The 17,741-nt window shown below is 38.8% G+C and overlaps 1 protein-coding gene across 2 annotated transcripts in view; it reads right to left on the bottom strand.

Moving 5' to 3' along the window:
• INTS6 (integrator complex subunit 6) overlaps positions 1–15,776 on the bottom strand; it is an 84,478-nt gene extending 68,702 nt beyond the window's left edge. Inside the window, exons 1-3 of one of the 2 annotated variants that reach the window (XM_069467700.1) lie at positions 15,194–15,776; positions 14,742–14,819; positions 13,776–13,925 (exon numbers count right to left, since the gene is read on the bottom strand). In XM_069467700.1, coding sequence (XP_069323801.1) covers positions 13,776–13,925; positions 14,742–14,819; positions 15,194–15,304 — 339 coding nt within the window. In that variant the 5' untranslated portion in view covers positions 15,305–15,776. Of the gene's footprint in view, positions 1–13,775; positions 13,926–14,741; positions 14,820–14,982; positions 15,007–15,193 lie in introns of those variants that run through there. The other variant, XM_069467701.1, reaches the window with a different exon arrangement.
• Between the last annotated feature and the right edge of the window lie 1,965 nt (positions 15,777–17,741).

The following is a 17,741-nucleotide window of genomic DNA, read 5'->3' as shown; positions in this document are numbered from 1 at the left end:
AATATAATCTATGAAATCATAGTTTTTGTGCTAATTATATTTGTCAATTCAATAATTCATTGTCATTAATGTTAATTTTTTTAAAAGGTAGGGAGGTTCATTAAATTATGATATGAATATACAAATGGAAAATTACACATTCCAAAGAAAATATAATTATTTAAGTCAATAAAGATTTGACAGGTGCTTGCCTCATTTCAGGGCAGGAAAAAAAAAAACAGACTTGACAGGCTTACATTTAAATCAATATTCCAAGGCCAGAATTATAAATTTTATGTTTGTTTTCGATTTCAGCAACATTATTACTTTTACTGTTAAAAATCTCAAGTGGTGGGCATAAATGAGTCTTGTGATGTCAAAGTCTAAAATATTCATCTTAAGAAATTAGTGCTTTTAAAAAAGTACCTTTGACTATATACAAAAGATCCCTGAAGGATAGATTAGAAACTGATTAACTGATTCCCTCTGAAAAATGGAAGTGAGCAACTCTATAACTTTTTATAATACTTCAACTTTTTTTAACCATATGCATTTATTACATATTCAAAACAAATACTCTTCAAAATTAAAATGTGCCTAGGATCCCAAAATAAAACTTTTAAAAAACCTGCTAGTGTATATAAATTTAGTAACTTAGAATACATTAAGGTCCATAACTACAGAAAAACATGTTCAAATTCTACATTAAAAAAATATTTTAGTTTCAAGTAATTCCATTATACAATTGTGTACCAATACAACTCTTTTATTCAACCACAAAATTCCTTATGTAAAAGTATAGCAGCATTAAAAACAGATGGAATAAGACGAGCAAAAGTAGGGGGGAATTGCATACATTTATTTTAATAAATGACTAAGGAACTCCACCTTGGAATTTGATTTAAATAATAAACCAAGCCATCATAACGTAACAAATAGTCACTACAATGACTGAAGAATTACTAAAGTTTGACTCTGTGAAAAAACTTAAGGCAACTCAATAATTAATAGAGGTAAGTATAATGGCAAAGGACAGTAATATAAATTCAATATGTCTGAAATATTAACATTAATAATTTAGTTTTTGAGCTTTACATTTGACCTGGAGCCTAAAGTTTGAATAAGATTACTCTAACAAATAAATTAGTTTTAGCAATACCTAAAAGGTAGTAATAGGCAAATAGTGCTTATGCCAGCACAGAAAGAGTAATGAGGGTATCAGAAATATAAATATAATTTTACTTAAGAAATACTAACATTCTGGATAAAGAACCTAATATGGGCCGGTTGCGGTGGCTCACGCCTATAATCCTAGCACTATGGGAGGCTGAGGCGAGTGGATTGTTTGAGCTCAGGAGTTCGAGACCAGCCTGAGCAATAGAAGACCCCGTCTCTACTAAAAATAGAAAGAAATTAGCTGGACAACTAAAAATATACATAGAAAAAATTAGCTGGGCATGGTGGTGCATGCCTGTAGTCCCAGCTACTCAGGAGACTGAGGCAGGAGGATTGCTTGAGCCCAGGAGTTTGAGGTTGCTGTGAGCTAGGCTGACACCACGGCACTGTAGCCCGGACAACAGAGCGAGACTCTGTCTCAAAAAAAAAAAAAAGAATCTAATACATCCATTATATTAAATGGATTGGGTAATGTTAACTTGCAAAGCATGTAATAATAAACATGGCAGAAATATTTTTAAGTAAAAAAAAAAAAAGCCAAGATGTAAACACATTTTCAAACACAGATGAATGAAGTTACATAGCAATAATGATAAAACTTAATTTGACCTCAGCAAATCTACCTATTCTCTCAAGATTAACAACTCATCCTGAGCAAGAGCGAGACCCCATCTCCACTAAAAATAGAAAAATTAGGCGGGCTTCGTGGAGCATGCCTATAGTCCCTGCCATTCGGGAGGCTGAGGCAAGAGGATCGCTTGAACCAAGAGTCTGAGGTTCCGGTGAGCTAGGCTGATGCCACCACACTCTGCCCAGGGCAGCACTCTACCCAGGGACTCTACCCAGAGCGAAACTCTGTTTCAAAAAAAAAAAGGATAAGAAATTAACTGTCTCCTTGGGTTGTTGATTTCCAAAAAAATCTACAGATAATATCTTTGCAAAAGTCTGGTTAAATCACATCTGGAACTCAGCACTGAACTCTATTTTAAACACTATAACAAGGAGTAGGACAAAGAAGTAGAGAAAGACCATTTTGGTTATTTCCTTCTAAACATCCACACTATACCGATATGCTCTCAAAAGACACAATTCCCATATACAACTGTCCTATAAGAAAGATAGACTTCTATGACAGCCTTCTACATAAATTGCTTAAAGACTACCAAATGAAAATGAAGAGGAACTGCCTAATAAAAGTTTCAGGTCAGGAAAGTTAGCAATAAAGCATTAAATTTTAAAAAGAAAAAAAATTCTTGACAATCTCTTGAAAAAACTCAGACAGTATATTATTTCCCATATGCTATGGCTGAAGGCCAACCTGAAAACAATTTAATCGGGTAAGACATAATATAACATTAGCTTTAAGGGGTCCTGCTTTATAAAAAATACGGATTTTTAGTTTTCGAGGAAAGAATCAGGACTAACGCAATTTCACTAAGATTTTTCCAGAGGAAATACTTCAATTTTTTCAATTTCTCCAAATACACTATATAAATACATGTACTTGAATAAGTGTTTCTATCTAGGCATCCATTCTTGCTAGATTCTGATTCATTTATTGATGATTGTGCCAAATATCTTCAAGTCTTTATGGATTTCAATTTTTCAAAATAGATGACATTTCTGAGAAATAAAAAATATAACTACATAATATTTGGGCCTATCCTTTCAAAAAATTCTTTGTAAGCCTTCATAATTATACATACAAATCCATCAATGGTTTTACCTTAGAAATGTGGCTCATGAAGAAGCAGATGTCACATATGGATGACTGCACAGATTGCTACATGTTTTAGAATGTTACTATAGTTCATTAAATGGAAACTCTCAGAACACAAAATAATCCATTTTACATTAGGATTTGCATTCAATATTATCTCACTTGGGATTATAAATTACCCATTCTGGGTTAACAATAAAATTTAGAATAAAGACCTTTTACTCTACTACATCATTTAGGCTCAATCTTCTGGATGCAATCTCTTGGTTTTTCTTTCTAACTTATTGGTTCGAGAAATGGGATTGCATGACTAAAATTCAAAATTTTACATTCATTCTTACCTGCTAAAGTATATAAATGATCAAGAACTATCACAACTGAGGAACTTCCAGAGGCCACCCAAGACATCATTTTGCTAATTCCTGATAATCCAAAAGCATACCTTATCATTATCTTGCAGACTAAGCCTTTGTAACATCACCTACTGTCATTTGCAGCCTAACCCTTCACAGTACACTGCATACTCAATCATCTTCCTTATTTAAAGTAATTGTTGTTTTCTATTCTTTCAGAATAATTCTGTTTGGACATTTCCAGTGCTGAAACCCCACAATAATCACAAGACTTTGTTGCTGTTTCCTACTATCTAACATGGTTCACTAGATTTAAGACAATAGGAAAGTTTTCCTTTAACATGCCAGTATCAAATCCTATCATTTACTAGTTACAAATTATATCACCTAATAGTTAATACCATAATGGCTTTCCTCACATACTCAGAACTGTTCTCATGTTCATAATAACATTTTGTAGATGACATAATCCTTCCAAGGACCTTCATCACGAGTCCCACAACTTATTTGGGCAAAACTAGTCAATGGAAAATATCGAAATACCATCTTCTTTTAAGGCATAAATAAAACAGGCAACAGTACTAGAAAAAATCTTGATAGATCCACTAAATTGACATAAACTTGTCCTTTGGTTACTACTAATCTCTTAATTATAAGATTTTTAAGTTGAAATCCTTTTTATGTACAACTATACCTCTCAATATACCAATAATTAAATGTCAAATCATATATGCTCTAAAAAAAACTTCATACCAAAAAATCCCACCAAAGTTTATCCTATTATGTTTTTTCCCACATAAATCTACATGACAAACAAAAGCATAATACATTTTACACTTACTATTTCTTCTGGACAAGAACATCCTTCCCTACACTCCATCCCAACCATCACCAACTTGAATTCTAAAACATGTAATTATGAACCCCTAGAAATGGATTCCACACTAAACTTCCTCAAAGAGGCTTAAAATCTTTCTTGCTTTTAAAGTTAAAAACATGTTTGTTTAAAAAAGAAAATAAAAGTACTCATTGTTATCAAACTTTTAGAAAATAAATTGAGATTCTGGGAAAAAGACTTCACTAACAGCAAGAGGGAAGTATTTTCAGAGCAATCTATAGAGTTGCAATCCAAAACCAAGAACCATCATTCTCTATGGCAAGAAATTTTACATTAGCAGGCTACACTGAATAGCTTCTCATGATGGATGTGCAGTCATGTACCACATAACAATGTTTCCATCAACCATGGGCCCCTTTTATATGACAGTGGTCCTGTAAGATTATAATGCAGCTGAAAAACTGCTACTGCCTAGTAATGTCTGAATGATCCTGGCTCTGTGTAGGTCTAGGCTAAAGTGTGTGTGTGTCTTAGTTTTTAACAATAAAAGCTTAAAAAGTAAAATTTTTTAAATGTTAAAAACAGAAAACAGCTTATAGAATATGGATAAAAAGATATTTTTGTATAGCTGTATGTGTTTGTATCTTAAGCTGTTACTACAAAAGACTCAAAAAGTTAAAAAATATATGTTTATAAAGTTATAGTAAGCTAAGGTTAATTTATTATAAAAGAAAAAAAAAAATTTTTTTTTTTTTTTTTTTTGAAACAGAGTCTCACTTTGTTGCCCAGGCTAGAGTGCTGGGGCGTCAGCCTAGCTCACAGCAACCTCAAACTCCTGGGCTCAAGCGATCCTCCTGCCTCAGGCTCCCCAATAGCTGGGACTACAGGCATGGGCCACCATGCCCAGCTAATATTTTCTATATATATTTTTAGTTGTCCATATAATTTTTTTCTATTTTTAGTAGAGATGGGGTCTCGCTCTTGTTCAGGCTGGTCTCAAACTCCTGAGCTCAAATGATCCACCCGCCTCAGCCTCCCGGAGTGCTAGGATTACAGGCGTGAGCCACTGAGCCTAGCCGAAAAATATTTTTTTTAATAAATTTACTGTAGCCTAAGAACACAGTGTTTATAGTCTCAGTAGTGTACAATAATGTCCGAGGCTTTCATATTCACTCAATACTCACTCACTGACTCACCTGAAGCAACTTTCAATCCCGTAAGCTCCATTCATGGTAAGTGCCCTATACAAGGTGTACCATTTTTTATCTTTTACATATTTTTACTGTACCTTTTGTTTAGATATGTTTAGATACACATATACTTACCATTGTGTTCCAAATGCCTATAGAATTCAATAGAGTAACATGCTGTACAGGTTCACATCTAGGAGCAAATGGCTATAGATACCATGTAGCCTAGGTGTGTAGTAGGCTGCACCATCTAGGTTTAAGTGTACTCTATGACATTCCCACAATGACAAAATCACCTAACAACACATTTCCCAGAATGTATCCCTGTTGTTAAACAATGCATGATTGTACACTGGATTATGGAACAATCTTAATTTTGTTTTTGTCAAACGTTTCAGATTAAAAAGCTTGTATCCTGTTAAGTGTTTACCATAATATTGGGGGTGATAATAATCATCAAATGAGTTCCTACCATGTGCCAGGCAGGCCCTTTACTAGGTGATTAACAATTATTTCTAATCCCCACAAAAATTTTCAAGATTGGTATTTTCAACACTTTCTGGATGAGAAACTTGATGCCCAGAGAGGTCAAGGGAATTGTCAATAGAACATAAACCAGTGAGTGGCAAAGTTAAGCACAGCCAGTTCTAATAAAGCAGTTCATTCCATATCACCACACTGTTTGTTCTGGAAAAAAGCAGGATTAAAAAAAAGGTCTAAGTATCCACAATTTCAATGTTTAAAATTCAAATAAAAAGAAATTCACAAAAATAACAGGTTGTGTTACAATAACAAATTATGCTGTATATCACTTAATCTTCATCACAATCCTGCAAGATAGCTCCTTTTATCCTATTTGTCTGGAAGGAACAATGAGGCTGAGAGGTTGTAACAAACTGACTTGCCAGGTCATGGGTGGAATGGGAATTCATAAACCAGTCCAGTCAGATTTTTCTGAACCATTAAGACACAATGTTAGGAATTTTCAAAATTACCTTCAGTCAAAGGAAAACACAGTAGTTAACTAGTTAAAAAACTGTCCAGGTAAGAAGTTATAAATGTAGCCCCTGATACTAGCTAGCATACTACAAAGTAGTATTACTACAGAGCTAACTATATCAGAAACTTAATAATGAAGTATAAAATCAAAAAGTGCCATTAAATATATATGTATATTATAATCTAGGCCTCATTATGGTATAAAATCCTGTCACCTATCCCTTATATGCATATTCTTACTTTTTTCCAAACAAGGGGGAGGAAGAACTCCAACTGAAGCCAATATTGTAACAAACAGTATTTAGATAGATACAGTGTTATAAGAAAAGCTAAATGTAACACAGTAGCAAAATGAAATTCCCAGTTTGCAAATAGTTCAAGAATTCATACTGCATCACAGAACTATAGGCAAAATCCAAAAAAGCAACTCAGATCTATTGGCTATAACTTTAAATAAAATCTTTTTAAATGACACACAAATTACTAATAAAAACTATGTAAACGGTTCTATCACCAATTATAATCTTTTAAAATATTTCATAAATGTAAAGAAATTAAGCATTTTAACCTTTCTGGGCCTTATGTTCTTCACCTATAAAATGAGAAAGATGGAGTAAACTTCTAAGATTACTTTCATTCTAAAGCCCTATATAACAGTAATCATAAAACACAGAAAGTCAAATGAAAAGTTGCTGACAGATGTAAAATCTCAATTTTTTTCAAGAGTGTAGATAGAAATTCACTAGGTTTCATACTTAGGATTTGTGTATTTAAGTTATATCCCAATAAAAATGTTGCGAGGGGGCGGAGAGATCAGGGAAAAAGACAAACCAAAACAAAGCCAAAAAAACTTCAGCATTTTGTTTACAATCTGACAACAATGCTTAAATTATATAGATTAATAAACTGGTCAGGCGAGGTGGCTCCCGCCTGTAATCTCAGCACTGTGGGAGGCCAAGGCGGGAGGATCCCTTGAGCCCAGGAGTATAAGACCAGCCTAGCCAACACAGTAAGACCTCATCTCTAAAAACAAATTTAAAATAATAAGTCCACCAAGATTTGAGTATGAATTTGAGTGAAGGTTATGATGGCCAAAAATAATTTTCAATATTTACAATACTTACTATATTTAATTATAAAATATTACAGAATCTCTTTGGAAAAACCCATAGACATGAATGTGGCTAAATAATCATTTTAGCTAATTCTGACCACAAATGACCTGAAATCAATTCAAAATACTTGAATAAGTAGAATTCTTTCATTCAAATATTAGATTGTTCCTGGTCTTTTAATTTCTAGTTGTATATAATGTATAATTATTGACATTCTTACATGAAAAGAAAATAAATTTCTCTAAAGGAGAAGTACAATGTATTATTATTGCCTTTTATACTTAAGATTTGTTTTGGAAAACTTCTAATTAAGAATTCAATGATGTCTTCAAGATATCGTTTTTCTTTCTTTTTTATAAGGATCATGACCAGGCAGTTTTTTGATTCTTTAGAAAACAAAGAGAGGATAAAAGTATAAAATTATGAAGAAATTGTGGGAAGTGTTTTGAAAGAAAACAAAATTTAGGTCTTGAAATATTTCTTTTCATCTGAATTACCACTATTAAATTAATGCTCAATAGGAAATAAATCATATGCATTTTATGCTACTTTGAGTTTAGTCAAATTTTATTAAAACATCCCTTGATTTACCCAACAGATGTGCTCCTCAAAGGTTCCTTGCAAATCAAATTTGTGTAAATCTCATCTTAAACGCACTAGGGGGAGCTCCCTAATTGAAAGAATCCTAAAGCATGTGCTTTTGTCACCTACAAAAGAATGTCTTTCCTACAAAAGAATGACTTTATGACTTTTCTGCTAAATTATTTACATCCAGCTTTCATTTAAGGTATTTCTATAAAAACACCATCGCTGTACTTTATCCCATGTTTTCATTTAACATCTTTCTTTAAAACCACCACCCTATGCTTATCAACTACCACTGAAACAACTTTGGGTACAATGGCTTCATTATTGCCAATTTGGAATAAGCAGCAGCAGAGGCACAGGGTGGTAATGTGACTGCCCAATGTTACATAGTAATTCATTGGCAAGGTCAAGATTGGGATTCCAATTCTCACATTTCTGGCCATTGCTTTTTGTATATAGAATAAAGATGGGAAAAAACACTGAAGCAAGTTTGACTGTAAAGTCCCTTCTCTACCAGTAACAATTATTGAAAATACATTTTAGGAGACTTAAAAGTTTAGACGCTTTCCAAGACCATTCAATGGGGAAAGGGTAGTCTCTTCAACAAATGGTGCTGTAGAAACTGGATATACACATGCAAAAAAATGAAGTTGGACCCTTAACTTACCATATACAAAAATTAACTCAAAATAGATTAAAGACCTAAACATAAGATCTAAAACTATAAAACTCTTAAAACATAGGAGAAAGCTTCAATGACATTAGATTTAGCAATGATTTTGTGGATGTGACAAACAAAAGTACAGGCAACAAAAGTAAAAACAGATAAACTGAATTATATTAAAATCTAAAACTATGCATCAAAGGACACAATTAACAGACTGAAAAAGCAATCCACAGAATGGGAAAAAATATTTGCAAATCGTGTATGTGATATGGGTTTAATATCTAGAATTATCGGCCGGGCGTGGTGGCTCACACCTGTAATCCTAGCACTCTGGGAGGCCAAAGCAGGAGGATCGCTTAAGGTCAGGAGTTCAAGACCAGCCTGACCAAGAGTAAGATCCGTTCTCTACTAAAAATAGAGAGAAATTATATGGACAACTAAAAATATATAGAAAAAATTAGCTGGGCATGGTGGCGCATGCCTGTAGTCCCAGCTACTCGGGAGGCTGAGGCAGAAGGATTACTTGAGCCCAGGAGTTTGAGGTTGCTGTGAGCTAGGCTGACGCCACAGCATTCTAGCCCAGGCCAGGCCACAGAGCAAGACTCTGTCTCAATAAAGAAAAAATAATATCCAGAATATATGAAGAACTACTAAAACTCAACAAAAAACCCAACTTAAAAATGGGCAAAGGACTTGAACAGACATTTCTCCAAAGACAATACACAAATGGCCAAGAAGCCTATGTTGATATTCAACGAAATGTAAACAGAAACCACAATGAGATATCACCTCACACCTACCAGGATGACTTAACGTCAAAAAAAAATAGCAAGTGTTGGTAAGGATATAGACAAAGTGTAACTCTTGTGCACTGTTGGTGCGAATATAAAATGGTCCAACTGCTATGGAAAACAGTATGGTACTTCCTCAAAAAATTAAAAATGGAATTACAATATGATCAACAATTTCACTTCAGGGTATATATCCAAAAGAAATGGAAGCAGGATCCTGAAGACATATTTGCACACCCATGTTCATTGCAGAATTATTCACAACAGCCAAGAAGAAACAACCCACATGACCACCAACAGATGAGTGGAGAAGCAATAAGGTGGTATACACACACAATGGAATATTATTCAGCCTTAAAAAGGAAGAAAATCCTGACATATACTACAATGAGTGAACCCTGAGAACATTATGCTAAAGTGAAATATATCAGTCACAAAAAGACCAACGTTGTATTATTATTCCACTTATATGAGGTAGCCATAGTCAAATTCATAAAAACAGAAAGTGGAATAGTGGTTGCCAGGGGCTGAGGAGGAAGAGGAAATGGGGAGTTACTGTTTACTGGATACAGAGTTTCAATTTTGCAACGTGAAAAAGTTATGCTGGTTGCACAACAATGTGAATATATTTAACACTACTAAACTGCACACTTAAAAATGGTTAAAATGGTAAATTTTGTTATGTGTTTTTTACCACAATTAAAAAAAATTTTTTTTAATTAAGGGACTTAAAAAATTTACAAAATACCATTCACCATTGTTTCCAGTTCACATTCAGCACAGTATGTTCACATATAGTAATGCACTTTCATTTGGAAATATTTCTATAGCTTAATATATACAAAACTATTATTAATACATTTGTTGACAGCTTAAGGGAAACGAAAACCCCAAATGGGAATCAAGTTTTCACTATTTCACCTGCCAACCTTCAAAGAGAAGCCTTTATCTTGTACTACCTGAGTACTAAATGGGTACTACTCCGGTAAAGGGAAAAAAGTAAGTAATTTACCTGGATTATCTGCTTAATTCATAAATAGACCTTTATATGCCAAAGAATAAAATTGGTCAAAATTCTCCATAAGAATCATTCAATTTGATCTTACCTAAAAAGCCACAATTTTTCAATGAGCTGCACTCACTCATTATTGAAGTCCTCAAAAAATTAAATACATATATTATCTCCTTTTAGGCTTATCTGTCAAGGATTGTCTTTACCAAGGGCACACAGTATGTCAGGTGCCATTCTAAGTTCTGGAACAATCTAATCAGTACTAATATATTGTGTAGTGAGGATGTGGAGTCAGGTCAGCAACAAAAATGATGAGTTACAGGCCAGAGGAAGATACAGCAGCTAATACTAACTGAAACCTAACTTAAAAAAAAAAAAAAAAAAAAAAGGAAAGACAATGTTGAAAACACTGATGGAAAACAGGCAATCTGAAATAGTATGAAAAAAACTGATCTACATATAAAACTTTAATCAGACTTCTAAAACTTTATACATTTCTTAATTTTAGATATTAAGGCTGGTTCAGATTTTCAGTGGCTCTGGGGACAGCATTATTTGAAACTGTTGAACACATGTGAAAGAAATGTTATCAAATTTATCTGCAAAGATAAGCAATTTATAAGGTCCTCTATAAAGAAGAGTGACTAGAGGCTACACATTGTTCCATGACTATCGAAATATCAGCAAATGGTACTGATTAGCAAAATTAAATATTTATAAGAACTTCTATACGCACAGAATTTCTTAGTAGGATATCCAAAGTGGTTGATGAAAATATTCAAAAGAATCATTCTTTTTTCTCAGCTGCTTTAACCTCATCGATGCTCTGCAAATTCTGATAGCATCCTAGCTAATAACTCAAAAGGTATTTTATTTGTAGGTATGCCAACTAAATTAACAAATGCAATATAGACATTAATATTCTTGCAATTGGTTATGGAAAAACATGTGCATGTGTGTGGGGAGATAGAGGATTATCTATGTAATATACAAATAAACAAATATATACACATTGACTCATATTTAGATATTTAAGAAAATAATTAGAAACTTATTATAAAGTTTTTTAGACGCTCTATAAAATAGTTATGTTCTGTCTTCCACCTAACTCATCTTTTCTCATTTCCTTCAACTACTGAGATTATATACAAGTATTCAGTACTGTGGGCTCCACAGATCCTAGTATAGAGCATGAAAAGGGAAGCACTTAGGTAAAAACACTGAGATTACAGCATAAAGGTATTCCACAGAACAGGCAGATACAAAGTACTTTTACAAAGAAGAAAACACATGAACGGTATTTGGTATTAAATATGTGAGACATCCAAAATCCCTAATAATTTATCCTTTTTATGAACACAAAATGTGTAATGTTTAAATCAGCAAGAATAGTTTTACGTTGAAAAAAATCTTCTGCAAAGATATTTTCTTCTAATTGAATACTCTTTACTCAAATAATCACTTTCATTTGGAAACTGTGGCTTCTTATTTTAATGCCAGTGTCATTTTCATGTGCCAATTCAAGACATAAGCATTAATATTATGCCTTGCATCCTTGCTTACTCATCAAAATAATTGAGAAGCATTATCCCTCCCTGTTGTTGAATTAATAAACAGTAACATGCAAAAAAACATCCCAATCTTCAGGCTCTTCTCTTGGTCAAAGTGTTAACAGCACAGCAGCACCACCTTGCCCTCAAACTTTTTCTAAGTTTTATAGACTAGAACTAAAGTGTTCTCTGGTGGAAGATGGCAACTGGGAAAAGGAAAATACAAGCTTAAGTTACAAATGTCCTCAGCTTCTCCATTAGAAGTAGTTCTTCTAAGGAAGCATCCTAAGAAATAGCTTCAATAGATAGTAGGAGGTGAATGTGTACAAATGCCTTGGCCACTTATGAAATGTGATGCAGAAAAACCGGAAATTAATAGTTCTGCTATACACTGACAACTGACAACCAAATCAGGTAACCACATAATGGTAAGTTTCAAACATCTTTGAATTCAAAGTCTGGATGAAAATCTTAAGCAATAAAATACTGTGCAGTACTACATATAACAAAGGAATATGAAAGAGAAGAAATCATTATTTTAAGAAACAAACCAAAAAGTTCAAGGCAAGTCTACCTAAAGTATGGAATTGCAAAATGAAGCACCACAGAGAAGGGGAAAAATAGAAATATTAATGTGGTAAGAAAATACATATTTACTTAATTAAATGACAGAAGTTCAATTTGGTAAAATGACTCTGAATTGTAATGTACACTCTAAATGTTATAGAACTAAATTCAACCATTTTGCAAACATTCTTAAGTGATGAATAATTATTCCTAAGAAGTGAAGCATAAAGATTTCTAAACAGGGGAACAGTTCAGTTTCTTTCTATATAAAGCAAATGAAAGTTGTAGTCACACAAATATGTGAAACTCATGACAATGGGGGACTATCAACTTGGGAAAAGAACACAACACGTACCTAAACATATCATTATGGCAATAGTATTTTGTACAGCATAATTGAACTCATTGAGAATAATATTCTTTTGTTATATGTAACATTACACATTCTTCAGTATCTTTTATTTCCAGGGTAGCAAAAAGTTATGAGGGACCACCTTGCGCTATTTCTTAGTGAACCATCCTATAATAAAGGTAAGTCTCCTTCTCAAATAGATGAAAGTAAGTGCAATAAAGGGACTTCTGGAAGGAAGGAAGGGTTCCTTCATATTTTCCAGTCTTTCTGCCAAGGGTTTGGAGTTTAAAACAAAACTCCAGACCTGCAATTCAGAATTTTTCCAGCAAGTTAACTGTGTATGCTTTCTAAAGAGAAACCTTAATGTACTCAGCCAGTGCACTCTAATGAAAATCTTCTTACCTTTCGGAATACATATACACTATGGTTAAATTAAACCCTGATGAAACAAACTGAATAATTTCCTCTAACACTTATACTAATATAGAGAGATCACTAATCAACTAGTGTCTGTAATCCCTTGAAATAGCTGCACAATTGCCTATGGGTACAGTATCAGAGCAACTGAGTTTGGTGAGGCAGGATGTTTTCCCTTTTAAGTCTTTAGTGAACTTCCAAGGGATTAAAACCAAATTCATGTCAACTTCATAGCAAAGAATTCAGATTCTAATTCTGAATACAAATGCATTCTAAAGAGGAAAAAAAGAGGGATGTAAACCATACACAACAGGATGAGAGTTTTATCTTTGTACTATGTGCACATTGTATTTTAATCTAAAATATTTTATATTTGTATTTCCTGTTATATAGTTTTTGGACTGGACTGTGTTTTTCCACAAAAATAAAAATTAACTATTTTGCCACCTTATTCAACCTACCTGCCCATAGTTGTCTATGCCAGTTACTAATCTATTTAAATTTAATAAATCAAAAGCTGTCCTTAGGGATTGGCCAAGAGTCGTAAGTCCTTCAGCCTGAAGGTTTTTCAGTTCATTCATAAACGTTGCATGGTTTTCTTTCCATCCAGCCTGAAAAGAAAAATGTAAGAATTTTTTTTTTTCATCTTTTAAAGCCCGGTACACATGGACAGCCGTTCTAACCTGACATGCACCAAGTAGCCGCTTCACTTTTGGTTGGTATAGCTTGGTCAATGTATTAATACCAGATCACGGCTGAGGAAACTCTCTTCCAAACGGTGACCAGGCATAAACCTACTTGCTCTATAGCTTTTGGTAGCTAACGGCCTTAGTACTTGATAACTTCACTGGCAAATTTACTACCTAACATAATGCCCCAAATGCGGACATGTGAAGGTGCTAGTGGAAAGCAGATGGGAACAGGACTTCCGAAGTTAACCTACAGCTGTCCCACCGGCACGCGGCCCCCTTAGGATGGCTCTGACAAGCCCGAGCCTCACAGCCCCCCATCCGGCTCCCTCCGCGGCCGGGCCGATACCCCTTTAATGCAAACCGGGGCTCTGCGCGGCCGGGCCCGGCTGTCACTCGGGCTAACTTGAATAAATATCCCCCACAGTTCATTGCTGCCGCTCACGCCGCGGAGGGGAAATGTCGGCCATGTTGATCGCAGCGCCGCCGCCGCCGCCGCGCGGGCCGGGCCAGGCCGGGCCGGGGAGGGGACGGCGGTGGCCCGGCGACTCCGTGCTGCGCCAGGACGCTCCCGAGCGGGGGAGGGGGTGGGAACCCGCAGGGGAAGAGACCTCGGCGCCCCGAACGCGGCGGGTGGGGGAGGGGAGCATAATGAAGGGTGAATGGGGGGGCGGGGAGGGCGAGCGAGGAAGGAACAGGGAAGGGAAGGGAGGAAAGGGGGAGGGCGAGGGCTGTTACCTTGATAGCATAGGGCGGCTCTTCGAAAGTGACCAGCATATACCTGTCTCCTCTGCTGGCAGGGTCCCGGGCACGGAGCTGCGGGACGGGAGGAGGAACAGGGCGGGCAAGAGGGAAGCACAGAGGCGAGGTTACCAGGCGGAGAAGGGGCGCCCAAGCGGCCCCGCCGCCCCCACAGTACCGCACACGCAGCGGCCACCCCTCCACGCCGCCCCCCACACACAGATCGCTCCCCACACACCAACCAGGGCCGGAGCTCGGGCCCGGGCCGAGCCCAGCTCGCAGCGCCCGCCCGCCCGCCCGCGCGGTGGGGGAGGGGGTCCCCGAGCCCGGCAGCTCCCGCAGTCAGGTCCCCGACACCCCCGCCCCGCCGCCCCCAGCCGCCCTCCCCCCACCCTGCCTCCAGCGGGCCGCCGGGCCGGGGTCGCCGCCCGGGCTCGGTCAGTCGGTACCTTCATGAAGGTCTCTACCGCGCCTTTGGCCGTGTCCAGGTAGGTGGTGCCCAGATGGCTGCGCTGGTTCATAGAGGCAGACGTGTCTATCAGGAACAGTAAGATGGGCATAGTGCTGGCCGGGGACACCGGGGCCCGAGGTGGTGGAGAAAGAGATGGTAGAGGTGGAGGCGCCGGTGGCGGCAGCGGCGACCGCCGCTACGCGGGGCGGGGGAGCGCGGCCCCCGGGAGGAAAACACCGTCTGGGTCTTTCCTCCGGCTGCGGGGAGTTTCTCCCCCGATAGTTGAGAGGAAACTCCCCAGACCCAGTCCTCCCCGTCGTACCCCCGCCTCCGCCTCCTCCTGCCTGCCTGCCCGCTCGGGCGGGCGCCCGGCCGTCTGTCTGTCGGTCCGTCCCCCCCGCCTCGGGGGTCCCGTCCCCGCTCCCGGCCCCTGTGTGTGTCCCAGCGGGAGACGGGCCTGGCTCCCCACCCCACCCCCGGTGCAGGGAGTGGGGACCTGGGAGCTGGCGAAGAGGGGAGTGGGCTGAGGGGAGATTGGCCCTGGGGCTGTTGGGAGAAGTTTCAGGGACTCCCTCCGCACCCCGACGGTGTCACCACTTTCTCAGCCCCTCTCGCTACTGAAGCGCTTTTCTCTCTCACACTCCGGTTTTAACTCGGGCAGGGGCTGCAGAGGCTCCGCCCCTGACACGTCCCCGAACCACGTGATGCACCGCCCCGCCGTTCTATTGGCTAGTCCGTAGCTTCTCATTAGCATATTCAAACAGCTCAGGGGCGGGGGAAGCTTGTAGGCCGGCTCCGGGGACAGTTACTGAGCACGCGCGGAGGCGGGGCGTCGGGTGCGCGCGAGAGCGAGCGTGAGGGGCGATCCAGCGGGCGGGCAGACGAGGAGGCGGGCTTCGGGAAGGGGCGGGGACGGGCAACGAAAGGACCGCGGGTGGGGGCGGGGGCCGCGTCGGCGCGCGCAGGGCGGCCGCGGCTGTGAGCGTGCGCGTCAGGGCGGTCGGCCTCTCCTTGGCTGTTGGAGGTGATAGGGGTCGGGGGAAGGGAAACGGGGGCTGGTGTCAGCTTCCCCCTGTGAGGTCGATATAGCGTGGACGAGTGAGGAAGGCTGAGTAGAGTGAGCAAACATCGGTTAGGAGAAGAGAGCACGCCCGCGGCCGCCCTCCTAAAGAGGGCTCGGGCCCTGCGGTCGCCGGAGGAGGGTCTTGGGCCTCGGAGGGGCCGGCCCTAGTGCGGGCGGGCCCGGGGCGGGGGAGGGGAAGTGAGAGGTTGTTTATGACCCGGGGACTGGTCTCTGCGAGTCAGTCCGCTCGTGCTGGGGAGTGGGGAAGAGGGGCGATCCTCGCTCGGCCTTGGGGAGCAACCAAAGGGGAGGACTGGGCCCGCAGCAGGCCCCGAGCTCTCTCGTCGGAGGACCCGCTTAAAAGGGAACAAACAATATTTTTCTTAACCCAACCCCAAAAGGACCTAGAGGAAGACTCAAAAATCGATGAAAGTTTGTTGTCCGTTTTATTGTCGGGAAAACATTACTGGTCCTACCAAAGAAGTACCATTCTCAAAGCCCTGTTTACTTAAGCCCATAGAATATATTTCAGAGCTGGGGAGTGCCTTAGCAAATCATAATCCATTACCCTCATTTTAAAGTGAAAAAAGTGACTTCAGCTGACCCAGATAACACAGAGGATGGGTTCCCCGGAACCCTGCCAGTGCTTTTTCATCTCCCCATATGCTACCTCTCAGACTCGTTCCAAATACTGTGTGAGGGAAGACATTCTCTGTTAAGCGCCTGTCGTCTTACCTGAAGTAATGAATCCTCTCCTACATGTCCTAGGAATACATTTTCTTCAATTACACTATTTGAAAAAAGGAAGACACTACCTTAAATACGCGTTAAGGGACTTAGCCCTTATAAAACTACATAGGTATTTATAGGGCCTCTCCCATTCGCCTTGCATTTCCGAATTGTATTCTTTATCCTGAAATCCATGTTTGCCTACCCATCACTTAAAGAAAGTGTTCCTGTTAACATTAACACAGAAGAGACTTGCTTTATGACACTTTATTTTTTAAGTTACATATTTTTATTATTAATTTCACAAATATTTATTGAAAGCCTATTATATATTTTTTTTATTTCAGAATATTATGGGGGTACAAACATTTTGGTTACATATAATGCGTTTGCCTTGCCCAGGTCAGTGCTACAAGCTTGCCCTTCTCCCATACAGTGCGCACTGTACTGTATCCATTAGTTGTGAGTTTACCCACCCTACCACCCCACTCCCACCTGACCGGCACCCAAAGAATATTACTTACGTATGAGCACTTTAGTGTTAATCAGTTAGTACCAATTTGATGGCCAGTACTTGTGGTGCTTGTTTTTCCATTCTTGTGATACCTCACTTCTCAGGATGGGCTCAAGCTCTATCCAGAATAATGTAAGAGGTGCCAGTTCACCATTGTTTTTTGTAGTTGAGTAGTACTCCATGATACACATATACCACATTTTATTAATCCACTCATGATTGATGGGGGCTTGGGTTGTT

This window comes from Eulemur rufifrons, chromosome 4 (assembly GCF_041146395.1).
Source record: "Eulemur rufifrons isolate Redbay chromosome 4, OSU_ERuf_1, whole genome shotgun sequence".
Classification (NCBI taxonomy): domain Eukaryota; kingdom Metazoa; phylum Chordata; class Mammalia; order Primates; family Lemuridae; genus Eulemur; species Eulemur rufifrons.
This window is presented reverse-complemented; position numbering and strand designations above follow the sequence as displayed.